The sequence below is a fragment of the Ictidomys tridecemlineatus genome, chromosome 2 (genome assembly GCF_052094955.1).
Source record: "Ictidomys tridecemlineatus isolate mIctTri1 chromosome 2, mIctTri1.hap1, whole genome shotgun sequence".
Lineage (NCBI taxonomy): Eukaryota > Metazoa > Chordata > Mammalia > Rodentia > Sciuridae > Ictidomys > Ictidomys tridecemlineatus.
This window is the reverse complement of record NC_135478.1, coordinates 136,314,539-136,336,403: the sequence shown is the minus strand read 5'-3', so window position 1 is coordinate 136,336,403 and position 21,865 is coordinate 136,314,539. Positions and strand designations below refer to the sequence as shown.

Here is a 21,865-nt window from a genome sequence, read left to right as displayed (position 1 = left end):
AACTACTTAAGTTTGAGGAGATAGGGAAGAGAGAAGATTCAAGAATATTACTTAGGTTTTCCCTGCTTGGGTAAATGAGCAAATGGGCATGCCATTCATTGAATTAAGGAACACAGGGCAAGTTTTGTGAGAAGACGGAAATAATACATTAACTGACAATGATGGAGCACCATGGCTGACTGCTTATAAGGCTTTGCTTTATTTAATTTTTTACAATCTTATAAAAATAGGTACCAGTATTATCCCTATTTTATAGATAAGGAAATCAAGGTAGAACAATGTGAACGATGAAAATAGAGTAGCAATTTGAATGTGTGTCACTGTAGTTAAGTATACATCTCAGTTTTCATTAATAGAACATGGAATAGGAGAGAATATGATGGCTTTTGTCTTAGTCTGTTTTCTGTTGCAAAATACTTGAGACTGATAACTTAAAGAATATAGGTTTATTTGGCTCACATTGCTAGAGGTTGGGAAGTCCAAGAGTATGGTACCAGCATCTGGTGAAGTCTGTTTCATCATAACACGGGGAATGCATCACATGGTGTGACAGAGTGAGCTTGATCGCTTGGATATCTCTTTCACCTCTCTTTTTTTTAATTCTTTTTACATATGCTTGTCAGTAGAGTGTATTTTGACATACATGTATCATAACTTCCTATTCTTGTGGTTGTACATGATGTGGAGTTACACAGTATTCGAACATAGGAAAGTGTATTATTGATTCTACTGTCTTTCCTCTTCCCATCCTCCTTCCCTTCTCTTCATTCCCTTTGTCTAATCCAATGAACTTCTACCCACTCCTTATCATTTGATAGCATCCATATATCAGAGAGAACATTTGGACTTTGGTTTCTTCTTCCGTTTATAAAGCCAGTAGTGCCATCTTGGGGATCCCACCCTCGTGACCTCATTTAACCTTAATTTCCTCCTAAAGATCCCATCTCTAAATGACATTAATATATGAAACTTAGGATTAAGTTTCAGCACATACACTTTTTTGTTTATTTTTTTATTGGTGCATTATAGTTGTACATATTGGTGGGATTTGTTGTTGCATATAACAATATAATTTGGCTAATATAATTCCTTAATATTTCCCCTTCCTTCTGCTCCTCCTGTCCCATGGTCATCTTTTTCCTCTACTCTACTGATCTTTCTTTGATTTTCATGAGACCCCCCCTTCTTTTCCTTTTTCCTCTCTAGCTTCCCTATATGAGAGAAAGCATGTGACCTTTGACCTTCTTCTGAGTTTGACTTATTTCACTTAACATAATGTTCTCAAGTTCTATCCATTTTCCCGCAAATGATATAATTTAATTCTTATCTATGGCTGAATGAAACTATTGTGTGTGTGTGTGTGTGTGTGTGTGTGTGTGTATGCATACATACCATATTTTCTTTATCCATTCACCTATTGATGGACATCTAGGCTGGTTCCATAGTTTGACTGTTGTGAATTGTGTGCTATAAACATGAGTATGTATGTATTGCTATAGTATCTGGAACATGAGCTTTTGAGTAACACTTCAAATCATAGCAACTTTCCTGATTGTATCTTTATAGAATGATTAGCCCATATGGGGAACAAGGGTTACTTAATGGGAGTTCCCATTCATTTCCTACCTATCATAGCTATTCTAGTACCTCTTTCCTCTACCAATTCAGATGTGAAACTCAACTTCTTTTCTTTGATTTCCCCAGAACCACTCACACAGAGCACTTGTGTTTGTGCTGAGCTTTACAGAATCAGTTTGATGATTTTGGAGAGATACTATTTGCAACTTGGAGTATTTGTTATTTTTTAAAGCTATTTGGTTATCTTTCTTTTTCCTTTTTCTTTTTGGTACTGGGGATTGAACCCAGCAGTGCTCCACCACTGAGTTTTATTCCCAGAATCTTTTATTTTTCATTTTGACATAGGATGCTTGCTAAGTTGCTTAGGGCCTCACTAAGTTGCTGAGGCTGGCTTTGAACTCACAATCCTCCTGTCTCAGCCTCCCAAATTACTGGGATTACAGGTGTGCACCTCTGTGCCCAGCTGGTTATCTTGCTGATGGAAGTTTTCCCTGGTGATTTTTCTCTTTTGTTGCCCAGTTTCCTTTCTTTTAGTTTTCCTTTCTGTTCTAACTGCTAAGCTTACCTGCACCCCCAAATTCCCATTGGCTTCTTTGGCAAAACTGTTTCACAGTGTCTTTGATTAATTGTTTCTTTATTCTACCATTTTCAAGCCCTATACAAGAGAGAGGGGAAATGTGCTGTCAGGAACTGCCACATTGGGACCGAGCACCCCTTAGCTTTGAGCGACCAGAGTGTGGAGATGTGGCAAGTTAGACATGGGCTCTGTGTGTGTGAACTATGAGCACTGAGCACACAGGGTGGACTGAACCAATGTTGCCCCTGTGTTTGGGCTGGCGACATATGAGTCTTTTCGATTGCTCTGCCTATGATCCCTACACAGCATATGAGATGGATGTGGCCTTCCTAGATGTCACTCAACCTGCTGACAGCAAGACATCAGGAAGCTAGACTCAACCCCCTGAAACTTGACCCCTTTCCTTATTAGAATGGCTTCTCCCCAATAAAAGGGTTCAGCACATGCTCTTCACTCTCTTTCTTGCCTGCCTTGCCCACCTTGTGGGAGCTGTGGCTGAGGAGCTATCAGGGAACCCAAAGAAAAGGTACTTTCTGTGTCTGTGTCTTTATTTTGTCCCCAAATTCACTTGGAGTGACCCTGACCGGTTTAGTCATGTGACACAAAAATGAGCTACCTGATTTTGAGCATTCTGGTCTCTTTTATTAGCATACTAATTATCAAGTATAATATAAGAACCATATGATCATCTCAATAGATTCAGAAAAAGCATTCAATAAAATACAGCACCCCTTCATGTTCAAGTATATGGATCCCTCCCTTCCTCCATGCTTTAACTTCCTCACAGATTCTTTAATTCCTAGTGAGTGCCTGCTAAGTGACAGCTATGGTTCTAGACCGGGGAATGCAAGACTGACAAGTCCTGCCCTATTGAGATTGTATTCTAGTGAGAAAGATGGTAGTAAAACTAATAAATAAGCCTACAGTATACTGTAAGGTAATAAGTATTATAAAGAAAAATAAAGCAGGAATAGAGATTCATAGGGGTTCTGTTTTAGGTAGAATGATCTGGCAAGGTCTCTCAGTGTGATATTCAAGAAGAAATTTAAATGAAGTGAGAAGAATGCAAATATATAGTGGAAGAGAGTGCCAGTCCTAAGGAATAGTAAGTGCAAAGGCCCTGTCACATCTTGTGTTTTCTGTAAAGCAGTTATTGAGACCATCAGAAAGGCAAATTTTGGGGGCAGTAAACTCAGTTAGAAGAAAAGGAAGAAAATCCAATTGGAGGGAGGAGCTGCCAGACTGCATGTCGACCTGTTGAAGTCTGTGCCAGCCTTGTGGGGGGTTCCATAGCTGACAGCCTGAGGCCCACTACAGCACCTCTGCAGTGAGTGGAGGAAATGACTAGGCCTTATTTTCCACTCTGCTCAGTCATTTGACCATGGACTTCCCTGGTCAAATGGCATATGCTGTTAGCTGAAATAGGCTGAAGTGAACTCTGACTAAGCTGATACTGGAAGTTGTAAGTTAAACATGCTTTCTGTATGTGGACAGTAAATCCTTTCTTGAAGAGCAATCTGCCCAAGTCCCTAAAACATGATCAAAGGACTGCAAGAAGGCTGGAGAAGAGTGAGAAAGAGAGTGATAGGGAAGGAGATTGGAGAGGCAACCAGGGGCCAGAATAAGCAGGATATTTTAGGCTGTGGAAAGATGTTGGATTTTTTTTTTTTTATTCTGGGGACCGAACCTGGGGAACTCTACCACTGAGCTACATCCTTAGTCATTTTTTTTCTGAGATAATATCTCACTAAGATGCCTAGGATGACCTTGAACTTGTGATCTTTTTGCTTCAGCCTCCTTAGTTGGGATGACAGGTGTGCACCACTGTGCCTGGCTATGCCTTGCATTTTAAAAGGATAACTGGCTGCTACAACAGGCTGCTTCTGCCATAAGCCATGATTTCATTTTATTTATTGCTGTCTCACAAATCATCCCAAGACAGTAGCTTAAAACAATACTGGTTTATTTTTTCTCAAAGTCCTGTGGGTTGACTGGACAGTCTTCAGCTGGATTTACCTGAGCTCACTGATGTGGCTGCAGATAGGAGGTGTTTGAGGTGGGCCTGGGTGTTTTATACATGGCTTTACTTATATGTCTGGGGCCTCAGCTGGGGCTGCTGCAATGACTGAGATGGCCAGGTCACTTTCCATGGGCTCTGTCATCTTGTGCTTTTTCACACGAAGCCAGAAACATTCTGAAACATCAAGCCTTAGGAAGCAAGCACTTATCCAAGCCTCGGCCAGTGTCAAGTCTCTTGATGTCCCATTGCTGAAAACAAGGCAAATGTCCAAGCCCAGAGTCAACATGGGAGAATATGCAAGGTTATGCATATCTAGAATTGTGATTCATGGGTACTGTAGCTGTAGTAATCTAGTATGCTAAACATTCTTTTGGCTCTTTTTCATTTTCTGATCCTCTGTTCATCAATTTTCCTTCTGATTATAATTTGATTTTCCACATAATAGTGCTTACAAGAAAATAATGCATCAATCACATGGACTTAAAATATTTTCTATTGCTTTGACAGTAATTTCTTATTGTGTTTGCTTATTTCAAGGAGTAAACATTCAGTGTATGGAGTTCTAGTGTTCATTACTGTAGTAATGTGGTCTTTGGACCCCTACCTAAGAATTATTGTATTCCTTGTGGTTCATCTCAAGCCTATGAGAAAATGTATGAATTCTAACCTTCATTCTTAATCTGCTTGTGATAGAGTTACTTTGAGAATTAAAAAAAAAAACATGTTGAATCAAGTAACTCTCAATCATTGTTGATGGGAATGAAAAATAGTACAGCCACTTTGGAAGACAGTTTGGCAGTTTCTTACAAACTAAACATACTCTTACCATACGGTCCAGCAATCACGCTCCTTGGTATTTACCCAAATGAATTGGAAACTTATGTCCACACAAAAACATGCACACAATGTTTATAGCAGCTTTATTCATAATTGCCCAAATTTGGAAGCAACCAAGATGTTCTTTAGTAGGTGAATGAAGAAGCTGTGGTACATACAAACAATGGAATATTATTTAATACTTAAAGGAAATGAGCTATGGAAACTTGAAAAGATTTGGGGAAACTTAAGTGCATATTACTAAGAGAAAGAAGCCAGAAATGCTATATTTATACTACATTTTGATAAAGGCAAAGAAGTTAGTGAAGTGGGAGATGAATAAGTGGAGTGGAGCACAAGGATTTTTAGGGCAGTGGATAATATAATAGTGATAATATAATAGTGATTACATATCATTATGCTTTTGTTAAAACTCATAAAATGGGCAATATCAGGAATGAGCCCAAATGTAAACTATGGACTTCAGGTGAAAATGATGTATCAATGCAGATTTATTGATTATAATAAATATACTACTCTAGTGTAGGATTTTGAAAGTGGAATGTTATGCATATGTAGGAAGAGTTCCTCTGGAACATTTTTGTACCTTTCACTCAAGTTTGCTGTTTGCCAAAACAGTTCTAAAAAATAAAGTCAATTAAAAATAACTGAAGTGATAGTTCCCAATTTTTCACCTGAAGGGCTTGACCTCAATCATTATGAGGTCATAATGACTAAACTATGTAAGTCATTTGGCTAAAATTTGATTTTGTGATTTAATGTTGATTTTGAACATGTTTGTTTGATGTGTTATTAATGTACATATCAATTTAGCTGATGAGTGAAGAGAAAAAGGGAAGTATGCATTCGATTGTAAACTGTTTAATATACTTTTAAGATTCATTATTTCCTCCCTGTCTTGAGAGAACAAATATTTGGAGATCTTTGTTGTTGCTTTTACTATCCTATATATTACATGTCACTATTTTAGTTTTTATTTTTCATTAGAAAAAAATATTTCAGTGTTGCTGTGGATGCTATTAATTGGGAATATTTTATTATTAGAGGCTTTAGTGGACATTCACTGGGATCAGGGTGAGGTTTTTGTGTTAAGAAGAATCATTGTGAAGAAAAATTATTGTTTTTGATAACAATAGAGACTACATTAAGCTCAATGTGGAGAAATCTGCTTTGTTCTTTCTGAAAAGTATTAATTAATATTCTTAGAATGTTTTTGTTTTGTTCCAGATATTGACAACGTGAAGCCATTGGCGGGTGTAAAAATTCTAGATCTAACAAGGTTTGTATTGTTTATTTTCATTTTAGTGATTAGTTTTTCCCTTCTCTCAACAATTTTTAATTATTTTTTTCGATCATAGGGGGATACTTATTGCTTATGTTCAAATTTTGGAGGAGAAAAGAAAAGAAAAATTCCTGGACTCGCACTATTCTAAGAGACAATTAGTGTAATATTTGTGCATTTTTGTCAATCTACACATTTATATATAATTTTAAAAATAATTGGAACTATATTGGAATTACAGTTTTATTGGCATTTAAAGCATACAACAGTATGTTTTTTTAGTTTTATTTGAATTTTTGGAAATACTTTTTTAACTTTTTTGTTCCCTAAACAAACAAACAAAAAAGCATAATTATTCTTAGTCTTATACCTCTATCAGTTGAAATATGAGATATTTAAGTGCTTATGAAATACATTAAGAAAATACCTGACTTGGGCCTTAAGGACTTCATGAGATTACTGTATGGGAATAGCTAAATATACAGTTTCCTTTTGAATATTTTTCTGTTATTAAAAATTAAACAGGGCTAGGATTGTGGCTCAGCAGTAGAGTGCTCGCCTAGCACATGTGAGGCCTTGGGTTCCATCCTCAGCACCACATAAAAATAAATAAAATAAAGATATTGTGTCCAACTACAAGTAAAAAATAAATATTAAAAAAAATTAAACAAAAAATGTAAGATGATATTGTATTATATAGATTTTAGTTTTAGTTTTTAATTACTTAATAATCCCCCAGTATTTCACATTTATAAATTAGGCTTCCTTGGATACAAATATTTGCCTCAGTTTCAATTTCTTCTTCAGGATAGAATTCTAGAAATAGAATTACTAGATCAAAGGGGATATACTTTTTTAAAGCTCTTGATACATATGGCCAAATAACAGTTTCTACAATTTTGTTTCTTGCTAGTATTATATAAGCTTATCTGTGTTGATGGACTATTAAGAAAATAATTAATAAAAAATTTCAAGTTGGTCTTTTTTTTATTCTTGTTAACATTGTAGAGTGCTGGCAGGACCTTTTGCTACTATGAATTTAGGAGATCTTGGAGCAGAAGTTATAAAAGTGGAAAGACCAGGTAAAGCTATTGCTTGTTTTTAAAAAATAGAATCAGGCTAATAAATATTTTTAGTAATTCCTTAAGTTTCCATGTTTGGATATCCTATAAATGGGATGAGGAGATAATTTAAATGATTATTTTCTTTTTTCCACTTCTGTGTTCCTCTGAACCTGTGCTTGTGATCCCTTTTTTACTCTATAAAGGTGCCAAGGACTAAGACTGAAGTTAGTTCCTTCTCACATACCTGAAACATTCTGTTAAAACATATAACAATGATGATAAAAACAATTATAGAGCCAGGCTAAGTTCTAAACCCATTGCCGGGCTGGGGTTATAGTTCAGTGGTAGAGTGCTTGCCTACCACTTGTGAGGTACCAGGTTTGATACTCAGCACCACATTAAAATAAAGATATTTTGTCTATCTATTAAAAAAAGAATAAACCCTGTTGACTTTAATTTAATCTTTACAATAACCATATAGGCTGATATTATTCCTTGTTTATAAATGAGAAAATAGAAGCATAAGACACAGAGGTAAAGCAATATGTTCAAGCTTACATAGTTAGTAAAGAGTATCTAGGTTCTCAGCTCAGATTCTGTTTTTTCTAGGCTCCATACAAGCTGCACCATTGAGATTGAGATTAGAGTGAGTGTGACCACATTCCCTGAGCATGGGATGAAGGGATGGCAAAGACAAGGGCATGATAAAAGGGAAGAAATAAGATACAGAAGGAGGAGAGAAGGAAAAGGAATCAAAGCCCATCAAAAGCAACCCTAATACCCTAACCTGTCATTCTATTCTATTTTTAAAAAAATAAAAAAAACTTTACCACTTTAGAGTTTAGAGGTTTTGAGGCGGGGCTGGGGCTGTAGTTCAGTGGTAGAATGCTTGCCTAGAATGCTTGCGGTACTGGGTTCAACCCTCAGCACCACATAAAAATAAACGAATAATTAAAGGCATTCTGTCCATCTACAACTACAGAAAAATAAAAAAATAAATAAATCAAGGGCTTGAGAGGACAACATATCAGCTTATATTAATTTTTTAATCTCACATCTTTCTAGTTTTTTTTCCTTCTTTTCCCATCAAATACATGTCTTCTGTATATGCAATTTTGCAATTTTCACTTTTATTTGGTGCTTTAAACATTATGGTGATTAGTTCATGCAATTATTGATAAAGTTGCTTTGAAAAGTATCTTTGTTGTGTGCCATTTTTTTTCCACAAGCACTTAAGTGGCACAGATACTTTCTTCATGTCATTATTCTGTAGACAGCTTATCTTGGAGTTATCAAAAATTAGTATTACTATTTATGTTCTAAGATTTAGTCCTTATGGATTTGGAACAGAATTCTCAAATTAATGAGAATGGTCTAGTGCTGATTAGTGTGCATCTATCCATAAGGCTCATAGGGATGAATTTATAATTATATCAACATTAATTTACCATCTGTGATAAACCATATTTTAAAGTAGAATATTTGACCTGGAAGATTCCATTTCCTGCTAATCAGATCTTCCTATGAGGCTAAAGCAGTTAGCAGAAGACTCTCTGATCAGCATAGGAGTATTATATATTATTGTATTTTATCTTGTTATATTCATCTGAGCCCGTGTTTATCAGTCTCAGATAATAGAAGTGCCTGGAGGGTCCTGCTTTCCTGAGACATTTGCTTCATATATCCAGTCAACAAAGTTTATCACTTTCTGTCATTACTGGATACATACTGAAGAATATTTATTTTTTTAGCTGAACACTCCCCACTCCAGTTGTTAAAAGCTTCTAATTTATATATTTTGATTTGATTTCAACATCAGAGCACCTCCTGATTTCAACTATTGGTTTTCTTGTGTCTTCCTTTCTTGTATGGAGCATCCCATCTAATTTTTCTTTCTATTTCAGTTGGTCAACAGTTTAGTAATTGTACTTACATTACTTTTATAAATTATTATTCCTTATTTACTTATCCCTGTTTCTCCTTTGTACTTTAGGTTCCGCTATGAGAACTTTCTTTGTCAAGGCCTTTATTACCTCTCAAACACCTAGTAGGTGTTTACTGCTCCTTTTTTGGCTGATAAACCCTCTTGCCCAATACATTTTAATGTTCATAATATATATTCAATTGTTCTGGGTTTTTGAGATACTTAACGTGGATATGAGGAAAAATGACTAGTAGCAGTTTCATTGAATGCAACTTGATAGTATTTCTAAATTCCAGTAGACTTTCTTTTTATGTCTACTTTTCCATTTCTTCAATTAAATAAAATTTGATTGCAGTTTCTGACTTAGGACTTATTCTTACTTATGTGATCGTAAGAGCATATCAAACTTAATTATAGTTTTTATCTTTTCTTTTAGAGTTAGCAAGTCCATATGTGTAATCTATAATGCCTGCAGGACCTGGCAGGATATGTAAATGAGTGAAACGGGCTGGAGGGGCAGTAAATGAGGCCACTAAAACTCCAGATTGTACCTATAAGCAGGGATATGAGATCAGGAATTTTGGTCTTTTGTTCACTGCCATTTTTGCCCTGGATAGAGCAGTATCTTCACTTAGCTGGTGCTCAATAAGTGTTGAATCAATGAATGGATTGAAAAACCATTTAAGAAAGGTTAAGTTTTTACATGAGATTTCCAGATTTTGAAATCTTAGCAGATTGTTAAAAACTTAGAAACTCTGTGGGTCGAATAAAACATGTTTTCAAGCTTTCTGGTTTCATAGTTTGTGATCTTTTATCTTATGTTTCGGGTCAAATAACACTAATCTTTCTGCCTTTCTAAAATCATGGCTATATTCTAAGGACAAGAGAAGAGACAAGCTTTCTTAGGCCTCCAGTGTAACTTCTGACCTACTTCTACCTGATAGATGCATGCAAATATTTAAACTAAATGAATCTCAACTTTATATTGGCATTGTTGCTTCTCCTCTTCCTTCTATTTTAAAATATTGTGAGTTAATAAAAAAGAGAGTTGCTGGTGATTCTGAGAGGTCCTATCATATACCAAATATCTGGGCTTTACATACCTTTCTCACAAAGTCACTGATGGGCTTATTATTGGGTAGTTCTCTTTGTGGACCCTTGTAGTTCATTCTCCCCAACTCCCTCCTTCCTGTCAATTTTTGAGTATGTCCTTCCATTGGTATTTAGTATTTATTGCTTTGTGTAATTATTGGTTTATTTCCTGTTAGAACTAATACTTCTTTTCTATTCTTACTTGTGCACTCTATTTCTCTTGTGGGTTTTTAAAAAATAAATAGATTTATTTTTTATTCTCTTTTTCCCTTCAAAAAGATTATGCCTTGATCCATCTCAATAAAGTTTAATGGTTAATAGATTATATCATTTAAATGACTAGAATTTAAAACTTTATCCAAGTTCATAAATTCTTTACTTTTTAGAGGGCTAGTAATAAAAGTTAATTGTTATTGCCTATATAGGTAATTATAATGGTTAATATGTCACACTAATACTTATTCAGAACTTATAAAAATCTCTCATGATGTTTTGAAGCTAAGAATTAACAGCTCATGTTGTTATTTTTAGGAGCTGGTGATGATACAAGAACTTGGGGGCCACCTTTTGTGGGTACAGAAAGTACATATTTTCTCAGTGTTAACCGAAATAAAAAAGTAAGGATATAATAATTTCCTTTTTTTTTGCATTATTTATGTAGTTTTTATATTATCACAAAGCTTTGGATAGCATTATGGCTTTTTTTGTAGATATAATTAATATTTCAAACAACATGAAATTTTCTTTATTCATCAGTTATCAAATAGAAGCAGGGATTTTAAAATTAATCTTTCTCTATTAACTTAAAACATTTCATGAGAATTTATAGTGGAAATCATTTTATGAAAGAGAGAAATCATTTGATTCTTTACATTGTTTTAGAGAATGCTAACTCTCTAATACTCATATTACTATTGAAAACCATTTATTATAATCCTTGACATCATTCTGATAGCGAATATAATTAGTAAAAATGATTTAAATAATTCTTCATTAGGGATATAATTTTGCTTTAAGAGGAGAATCTACGATGTGAATGACTCTCTTGTTGGACTGTCAATAATAAAATAAAGCCTTTATGATAATATTTTAAATATATATATATATTTATTTTTAGAGCATAGCTGTTAATATCAAGGATCCAAAAGGGGTGAAAATCATCAAAGAGGTACAGTATACTCTATGGAAGGCATTTTGCCTACCACTTGTTGTAATTTGTGATTTAAATATCAGAGCAAAAGTGTTTTAAAACTATATTGTATGACAATTTGTTATTTTCCTATAAACTACATCTAAGAAGTTAAGTTGGCTTTTTTAGTAAATATAATGTGCCCTTGTATATCGTGTATAATTATAGTCCTAGCTACTATCTACCGGGTGTTTTTTTGCATCAGATTCTGAACTTGGGCACTTATATTATCTCCGATAAACCTCAATTTGCTTTGTAAATGAAGCATTAGATCCCCATTTTCATAGAATGGCATTGAGTCTCATAGGGTCTAAGTGGTGCTCCAAAGTAAGTGGTGCTCCAAAGATTACATAGCTAATTCTAAATTAAATTATATTTGGCTTAAAGTTGCCTCAGTATATTGAAAACTTAAAATCTAATTTAGTATGTAGACCAACCAAAAACTAATTAAAGAGTATGTTCTTATAACAAATAATGAAATCTCAGCCAATTTCAGTTGCAAACTTCAGCAAATCACAAGCTTCCAATTGATCAGACCATGTCCATATGAAGCAAATGTCGGACTACAACCAATCACGTTATTTTGGAATGTCAGTTCATTTTTTTATTTCTAAATACTGCCTGCCCACTTGCTGGGCAGTGGGTGGAGAACTCTGAATCTCTCCTGATTCTGAGAGCTGCTTAAATAATAAATCATATTATTCTCAAATAAATTTTTCTAAATTTAATTTATTTAACAATTTTTCTTTTAACATTAGTAAGGGAAAAAACTGACATTTGAACTCAAGTAATATCATTGGAAAACCTAAGCTTTTTATAGAATTTATTCAGATAGCCATTATGTCCAGACCTGACTCATCATCTTTCATAGAGGGGAAGGATGAAATAACAGTTAAAAGTACTATCTTTAAGTGAGTTTCTAATGCTGTCTTGCTAGCTATATGAGTTCAGGAAGGTTATTTAACCTCTTTGTGCCTCAATTTCCTCATCAATTAACTGGGAATAATATTTTTTTAAATGTTTGCTTTTTTTGAGAGAGAGAGAGAGAGAGAGAGAGAGAGAGAGAGAGAGAGAGAGAGAGAATTTTTAATATTTATTTTTTAGTTCTTGTTGGACACAACATCTTTGTTTGTATGTGGCGCTGAGGATCGAACACATGCCAGGCGAGCTTGCTACCGCTTGAGCCACATCCCCAGTCCCTGGGAATAATATTATTAGTTTTTTTTTCTAGAGTTGTTGTTAGAATTGAGTTTTTAATGTGCAAAATGTGTAGAAAAGAGTGCCTGCCACCTAGTCAACACTAATTAAGCAATATCTATTATTTCCTTATGCACATGAGGATGGTTTCATTATGTGAAATTAAACTTGTTTGCTGTCTTTAAGTTTTATAATCTACTCTAATGGATGTATGTATTTGATTAGAAAACCAAGTCTGAAATCTTAAATTAAAAAAAAATATTTCTTACCAAACTAACTTTAACCTCATACATTCTGCTGCTGCTTTCTTTACTTACCTGGGTGTTTGAAAAATCATTTCTTTTAATTTTTTAAGATCAGAATCAATGATGATCTCTTTTGGTTCTGCAGGATCAATCCCACAAATTTGGAATATTTTTTTTGTTTACTAGATATATTTTGAACCCAAAATTGCCCTGAGATCATACCACCCTGCTTTTCCATATCTTTTCTACAATATCACTTAGATTTATCTTTATTTTTCTTTAAGTTGATAACTCAGTTTGATTTTTTAAATTGCTCTCCATCATTGTTGGCCTGCTTTATTTTCTTACTGTAGCTACCATCACCTTGGACCTAGCTCTCATTGTCTGCATTCTCAGTCCTTTCTCTTCTAATTCCTCTTCCTCCTTGTCCTTGTCTTCATCTTCCTCCTCCTCCTCCTCCTCCTCTTCCTCCTCCTCCTCCTCTTCTTCCCCTTCCTCCATTTCCTATTTGTTTTCCTCTTCTCTTCCTTCTTCTTATATCATCTAGGCCATTGTTCTTTTCTCAATAATACTTCTTCTGGTCTTTTTTTTTTTTTTTGGTATTTGTAGATGGACAGCATGCGTTTATTTTATTTGTGTATTTTTTTCTGTGTTTCTGAGGATCAAACCCAGTGCCTCCCATATGGAAGGTAAGCGCTTTGCCGCTGAGCTACAGCCCCAGTTCTTCTTCTGGTCTTTGTTGCTTATTTAGTTTAGTTTCAGTGTTCAAAGTCCTGTTTTTTGCTTCCACATCAGAACATTCTTTTATCTCATCCTGAATAGTTAAGGTTTCAGATTTAATTGAACAAATATATTTTCATTAGGGTTTCTCAGTGGGACAGTGTTAGGTGGAATGTGTAACTGTCGCTACACATTATGTACAGATGAATATTTTAGGCCAACATGTATAATTCTGACCTAAATAATTGAGTTGCTGGTACTTCCTTCCCATATTATTTGGATCATGCCAGTGTGCTCTATGAGATTGTAATAATTTAAAATTAAGTTTCATTGTGGGCTTTATTGCTCTTCAAGTCTGATGAAGTAAGTACATTTTAACTCACATTAAATTTAAATAGATCATCTGGGACATTTTATTTTTTGGTGATGGTGCTGGGGATTGAACCCATGGCCTTGTGCATCTTAGGCCAGCACTCTACCAGCTGAGCTATATCCCCAGCCTAGAAACATTTTTTATGTTATTTGCTTTTAGCATAAGTTATATTTATATAACTTATATATAATTCAGCCTAAAGGGAGAATTATTTTTGCCTACTCTTTTATATTCTTTCTGACAAGGATTTCTCTTTTGGCCATAAGAGTAGCAACAACAACCTGTACATTCAGATCTTAGTGGCTACGATTACTCATATAATGAGTCTAGTTTATAGAAATAGTCCCAAAGCATTATGCAAAACAATTAGCTGGATAACCAAGAGTTTCAAAAGTATAACTCCTTTGTCTATGAGGCCAACCAAAACCAGGCTTTGTTAAAAGCAAAATTCTGCTTAGAAAATCTACATGGAGCTTGGTATTTTCATAGCAATATGATTTGATCACTTTCGAACATATGTCATCCTATATTTCAAATAATTTGGTATATTAATTAGTTGACAGACTATCCCTTTTATGGGCATATATCATGATCAGGAGAGCATATAATGTAAGACCATATAAAAACTGTGAGTTTTGTTTTCTGCCAGTATTTTATTATGAAAATTTAAACCATAAAGTTGAAGGAATAGCAAACCCTTTACTCTACTTAGATAAAGCAATGTTAGCATTTTGCTATGTATGCTTACACATGTACAACATGTAGACTCTGTGTGTGTGTGTGTGTGTGTGTGTGTGTGTGTGTGTGTTTGAACTATTTGAAAGTAAACAGAAGATGTGAGATTTTGCCTTTAAATTCCTCCAGTATACTTCTGTAGTTAAAGATATTCTTTGATATAATATTTTAAACTTAACTTTATGATTTCCTCATATGTGTGGTTAAACTTTTATTTTTGCTTACCCTGTCCTAAATTATATCTATAGATAAAACTCAGATTAGATACTGTATATTTCACATTGATTTCACTTATTCTGTGACTGAAAGGAAGATCATTTTATTCCTTTCTTAAGTAAATAAATAAATATGGTGGTTTTTCTAATTCATACAAAGTTATTCTTGCCTTTTATTCTGGGAAAAATTCTATAATAGATTTTTGGGTGATTTGTGAGCACTCAGATAAGGAAGAGATGATATACAGTAATATTGAAAAACAGTCTTTTTTACTCCTCATTTTATTTTCTAGTAGATCCTGGTTTATCTCTTCAAAGAACCAACTCTTTGTTGCATTGATACTTTTACTTATTTTTAATTACAAATTTCACTAATTTTGATCCAGATCTTAATTTTTCCTGTCTCCTACTAATTCTGGAATTCATTTATTCTTCCTTTTCTTTAAACAAAATTTTTTTGTAATTATAGATGGACAGCATGTCTTTATTTTGTTCTATTTTTATATGGTGCTGAGAATTGAGCCCAGTGCCTCACACATGTGAGGCAAGCACTCTGCCATTGAGATATAACTGCAGCCCATTATTCTTCCTTTTCTAAGACCTTGAGGTGTAGCATTAGATTATTTATTTTGGATCTTTCTTTTTTATTTTTTTAATATAGACACTCAATGCTATAAACTTTCCTCTTAGAACTGCCTTCATACTGCCCCAGAGTTATTGTATGTTGTGTCTCTGTTCTCATATTCTTCTAAGAATTTTTTTGATTTCACCCCTGATTGTTTTTATGATCCATTTCTCATTTAAAAGTACATTATTTGATATACAGGTATTAATATGATTTCTGTTTTTATCTTGTTATTGATTTGTAATTTCATTCTATTATGATGTGATGAGAGGCAAAGAATTTATGTATTTTTTTCCATGTGTGAAGACTTGCTATGTGTCCTAAAATAAGATGTTTTTTAGAAAAGGTTCTCTGTACAGCTAAAAAAGTGAATTCAGTTGTTGACAGATGAAATAGTCTGTAGATGTCTGTTACGTTCATTTGATTAATAATATTTTTTTTTGGTTTTAAAATTCATTTTATTTATTTATTTATTTATTTTGTTGGTTGTTCAAAACATTACATAGTTCTTGATATATCATATTTCACACTTTGATTCAAGTGGGTTTTGAACTCCCATTTTTACCCTGTATATAGATTGCAGAATCACATCAGTTACACTTCCATTGATTTACATATTGCCATACTCGTGTCTGTTGTATTCTGCTGCCTTTCCTATCCTCTACTATCCCCCCTCGATTAATAATATTTTTTAGTTCTGAAGGGTCTTTATTTATGTCTGCATGATCTATGTATTGGTGAAAGAGGTATATTAAAATCACCTTTTATTATTGTGTTGTGGTCTTGTTGGTTCTTTATATCAAGAAGGGTTTGTTTTATGTATGTAGGTGCACTGATATTTGGGGCATAAGTATTTACAATTATTGTATCTTTTTGTTGGATGATTCCCTTAACCAGTATTAAAGTGACCTTCTTTGTCTATTTGGGTCAATTTTGACTTAAAATCTACTTTGTTAGATGTGAGAATAGCTGTTCCTGCTTACTTTTGGTCTCTATTTGCATGACATTTATATTTCCATCTTTTCATTTTTAGCTTGTGAATGTTTTTGCCTGTAAGGCGAGTCTCTTGTAAACAACATATGGTTAGGTCTTACGTTTTTTACTCCATTCTGCCAATCTATATCTTTTGATTGCAGAGTTTAGATAATTTATATTCAGTGCTATTATAGGGAGATGATTTTTATTTCCTTTATCTTGATTTATTTCTATTGCTTAATTTAGACTTGGTTCTTCTTCAATTGACTATTCTTCTTATGAGATTCATCCATATGCTTTCTCTGATATTTATTTTTCATTTCTTCTATGTGAAATATTTCATTGAATATATATATATTTATTTAAAAATTTGTTCTAATTAGTTATATTTGATAGTAGAATGCATTTTGACACATTGTACACAAATGGAGAAAAATTTCTCATTTCTCTGGCTGTACAATAATGCAGAGTCACACTGGTAGTATAATCATACATGTATATAGGGTAATAATGTTTGTCTCATTATACCATCCTTCCCATCCCCATACCTCCTCCAGCCTCCTTACTTCCCTTTGCACAATCTAAAGCTCCTTCATTCTTCCCTAACTGCACCCACCTGCCATTATGGATCAGCATTTGCTTATCAGAGAAAACATTCAGCCTTTTGTTTTTTTATAGTTGGCTTATTTAGCATGATATTCTCAGAATCCATCCATTTACCTGCAAATGCCATAGTTTTATTCTTCTTTAAGGCTGCTAATAATCCATTGTGTATATGTACCACATTTTCTTTATCCATTCATCTGTTCAGGAACATCTAGGTTGGTTACATAGTTTAGCTATTATGCTAGCTTAATGGTTATGAATACTTTTTGTTTCTATCTTAAATTCTAAAGAATAGTTTTGTTGGATATAACACTATTTATTGGTGCCCATTATCTCTTAGGGATTGGTATGTATTATTCCAAGTCCTCTGACTTTTAGGGTCTGGTATTAGAAATTAGTAGAAATCCTAATTAGTTCACCTCCAAATGTGACCTGGTGTTTTTATCTTGCAATTTAAAAAAATTATGTCCTTGTTCTGTATCAAGAAGAAGATTTTTTATCTGTTTCTTGAAGAGGATTTTTTTTTTGGTGGGGGACACAACCACTGAGCTACATCCTCAGTCCTATTTTGTAATTTGTCTAGAGACAGGGTCTCACTGAGTTGCTTAGCTCCTCACTTTTCCTGAGTCTGGCTTTGAACTTTCCATTCTTCTGCCTCAGCCTCCTGTTCCACCGGGATTACAGGTGTGTGCCCCCTGGCCTGACGAAGAGGATAATTTTTAACTTGTCTGTTTGAGGTTCTAAATGACTCTTCATTTTGGATTTTCATCTCACTCCTAAGATTTGGAAAATTTCCTGATATTATTTTATTGAAAAGGTTGTACATTTCTTTTAGTTTTTGTTATGGTGCCTTCTTCTATGCCAATAATTCTTAAATTTGGTCTTCTAATATTATTCCAAATTTTTTGATTATTCTGATGATCTCTTTACATGTTTTTTTTTTATTGTTGACTTTGTTTTCAAGTTTATATACTTTGGCTTTGAGGCCTGAAAATACGTATTCTATGTGGTCTAGTCTATTGGTGATCTTTCAATTAAATTTTTAACTTGATTTATTGAGTCATTTTCAGTTTTGATTCTTAGAATCTCTGTCTCTTTATTGAAATGGCCTGTATGTTTTATTCCTTACATCTTTTTTTAGTTCTTTGAGCATTTTAAATGTGAACTTTCTAAATTCTTTATCCAACATTTCCTCCACTGTGGTGTCAATGGGATCGGTTGTTGAAGTGTTGTGGGTTGTTTGGCGTGGTAGTTTCCTTACTTTTTTGTATTGTTTGTATGTTTACCCATCTGCTGGAATGTTTATATTTTCTACTTTTGTGCAAGGAACTATTTAGTGAGTTTCTTTTCCTTAATTTCCCAGGCTGGGCAAATATCCAAGTATTCATATTCCCATTCAGTGTATGTCCTCTGTTATGCCTAGTATCAGTACCACTTTGAGAGAAGATACTAAACCCTATTAGTTACAATAACATTGGAGCAAAGCCATGTTCTACTAAGCCTTACAGGGGAAAAACTTATTGAAAATGTTCTTCACAGCCTCTCTAATATAATATGAAATTGTAGTAATGTTCTGAATATGTTGAGAAATTAGTTATTAAAGATAGTAAAATTATTACACTATATAGGGGATGAAAAGTGGACAAGAAGAAAAATTGGCAAAGAAAAAAAGAAAGAAAAAGAAAAAATACAAATAAAAGAAAAAGAAGAAAAAAGTAAGGTGAGTATTTGAGGCAGGAGAAGGTAGTGCAAGAGAGAAAAGAATGACTAAAAGAAGGAACTGTAAAATTGAGGCAGGAAAGCAAAGATAAAATAATTACTAATAAAGCTTTAAAACATCAAAAGAAATAGAGCAATCAATTGGGTCAAGGGCTGCAAAATCAAATAATAAGGGGATATTTATCAATGCAATATGAAAAGTAATATTTGTAAGATCAAAACTATTAGAGGTATTTATGATATTTTATGCCAAAGAGTGGAGATTTCTTATGGAATCTTCTTGATTTGGATTTCATCAGGATTTGTAACCTTTAAAAGATACCCACTACTCCTCAGCTTTACCTCTAATTTTCCCTGGATGTGGAGGTAGGATTCACACTGGCTGACTTCTGATATAATTCTAGAAGGTCTCCTTTGATCTTTGAGGTGTCCAGGTTCCTACTAGCTTTCTGGTGGGCTAGAGAACATGGCTTCTAATTGTCTGTAATTTAGGAGCCAGTTATTCCCTGTTAGTGAATGCAGTCTGATGTGTCCCCCTAAAGTAAAGCTTCATGTATCTAGCACTATCAAATTAAGTGTGGGCTTCCCTGTGTATATTTTGGGGTGTGTGGGGAGTGTGGTGATATTAAGTAGAGTTATTGTAGTCTGGTTGTTGTGGTGCTGGGTGCACTATGGTGGTCTGAAGTGCATAGATCATAGGTCACAGGTTGGTGGGCTTGTATCTGGTGGCTGGTTTCTGTGTGATACTGCTCTGTTAAGCCCCTTTGAGGGCTGTGCTGCCTTTGTGTATGTGTTGAGGTTCTCCACTGGCCTCTTGGGGTTATCCTCAGGAAATGCCTTCTGTGATTTTGTGTGTCTGAGTTAAAATTGAGTTAACTGCTGACTCTGGTTCTCACAGCTATGGATCCTCCTAGAGATGATAGGACACAGGAGCTGCTTTCCTGGTTTCTGTGGTTTTCTCACCAGCAGTACTTGTTAGTCAGCCCAGGGGCCCAAGTGTTATTGGAGGGTGCTGTGTCCACTAGTTGTTACTGTTGGGTATGGGGACACAGTGTGCAGGGCTTAGGGCTCTTGTTGACTGCTGTGGGATGCTGAATGTCCATTCCCTTCTTCATGGCCTTCTTTATAGCAGCAAAGAGCTTGGTGGTTATCTGCTACTATAGATCCTGTGATTGCAGACTCTCTGTGGTGCTCTGTGGCACAGAAGCTCCCACCATGACTGATGTAGATTATTAGGGTACCATCCCTGTGACTGGGGTAGAGTATTAGTTGGCCCACCTGCATCTGAGTTCTTTTGGCTTGTGGTTGTAAGTTGCTGAGCACTTGCTCCTCTGGGGCTTCCATGTGAGCAGTCTGTGGCTCAGAAGCCTTCACCCTGGCTGAAGCAGATTTCCCAGGATACGGTCTCTGTGACTGGGGTAGGGTGTTAGTTGGCCCACCTTTGCCTGAGCTCCTACTGCTGGTGGCTGGTTGCCGTGAATCATGGAGTGCTTGCTCCCCTGCTCCCCACTGGAGGGGTGTCTATGTAATGGTGCTGGCTAAGCACTTGGTGGCCTTTGGGAATTGTGGAGCCTGTGATTGCAGGCTCTATGGGCTCTCTGTGTTACAGAAGCCTCTACCCTGGCTGCCACAAATCACTGGGGTTTTACCTGTCACTGAGATTGTGTCAGTTGGTCTGTCTTTGCCTGAGCTCCTGTGGAGACCGGGAGTGCTGGGTTGGGGTTAACATTCTCCTGGAGTGATTTGCTCTCAGGTCAGCTCCACCCCACTCCCCTTGTCCTTGGTGAGGAGGAGTGGATTTCAGTAGCCTTCAGCTAGCAGCAATCCCTCTACAAGTGCTTTCTAGATGGATTACTGAGACAACCCACTTCAGAGTCTTTCCCTATAGCTTTATTTTTTACTATCTGTAGATGGGAAAAAGCTGTATTGATTTAATTTCCTCTAGGGAGGCTGGTTATCTACAAAATGACTTTCCTGCCTGGCAGTTTTCAGCCCACAATTTGGGTGCAAAAGTGTAATCTTCTTCACTATCTTTGCTGCTTCTGTCCTCTTTCACCTTGATCTGCTTTTCATTCAACTGTTCTTAAGGAAGTAAGCTCATGGGCTTTTTCTGTCCTTCTTTCTTTCTGTTACCCCTTCCTTCACCCCCACCTTTATCAGGGTTCAGGTTCAAGGACTTCTGTCCTTATTTTATGCTCCAGTAACTGTATTCCACCTCTGTCCTGTTAGGAAGAACTTGATATAGATAACACCATTTTGAAACATTTCCTCCATCTTACAATAAGAATCACCTCATGGCTACTCTGACTCAACCTGACCTAAACCACAGACAATATTCTCATCATGCAAGGAAACCCCAACATTCTGTCATCATAAGAAAGGGAATTGTTATCTGGGACTGAAATCCTGAATAATACCTGGTTCCTTAAAAAGGCGACACCACAAAGATCCTTCCCTGACAACCCCCATCAATGGCCTAACCACACATTACATCACCCCTCTCCCCTATATCTACCCCAAGATATAAGAGGAATACTGAGTCTCATTCTCTACTGGATGCCCTTCAGGAGGTTTGTCCTGAATAAACCTGTGTAGTATATCGTTGAGCTGCCTCTCCTCTCTATTTTCTTCATTCAATTCTTTCCTTATATTTCCATGTCTCAAACTGTCCAATATTGAGTTTTAGAGTGTTAACTCTGTCATCCACCTCTCTGATTAGCTGTTCTTTTGCTATTTAGTTTCTGAAATGTGAATGAGTTGAGGCTTGCTGCCTAGATCTTCTCTGCCATTTTCTGAGTCCAAAATTCCCAATGACATTCTTCCAGAAATGCTCATAAAGAGCTAAAAGGGTCTCCAGGTTAACCACAGAATTGTTAATTCAAAACAGCATAT

At 35.2% G+C, this 21,865-nt stretch overlaps 1 protein-coding gene across 8 annotated transcripts in view; it reads left to right on the top strand.

Moving 5' to 3' along the window:
• Window positions 1-21,865, top strand: part of Sugct (succinyl-CoA:glutarate-CoA transferase) — a 679,655-nt gene that overhangs the window by 19,529 nt on the left and 638,261 nt on the right. For 7 of the 8 annotated variants that reach the window (XR_013435050.1, XM_005319213.5, XM_078039833.1 and 4 more), the window contains exons 2-5: window positions 6,240-6,291; window positions 7,303-7,376; window positions 10,906-10,991; window positions 11,492-11,542. Coding sequence is in view for 7 of the 8 variants with exons in the window: in XM_005319213.5 (XP_005319270.2) it covers window positions 6,240-6,291; window positions 7,303-7,376; window positions 10,906-10,991; window positions 11,492-11,542 (263 nt within the window). In the remaining variant the exon portion in view is untranslated. The remainder of the gene's footprint in view (window positions 1-6,239; window positions 6,292-7,302; window positions 7,377-10,905; window positions 10,992-11,491; window positions 11,543-21,865) is intronic. The other variant, XM_021722294.3, reaches the window with a different exon arrangement.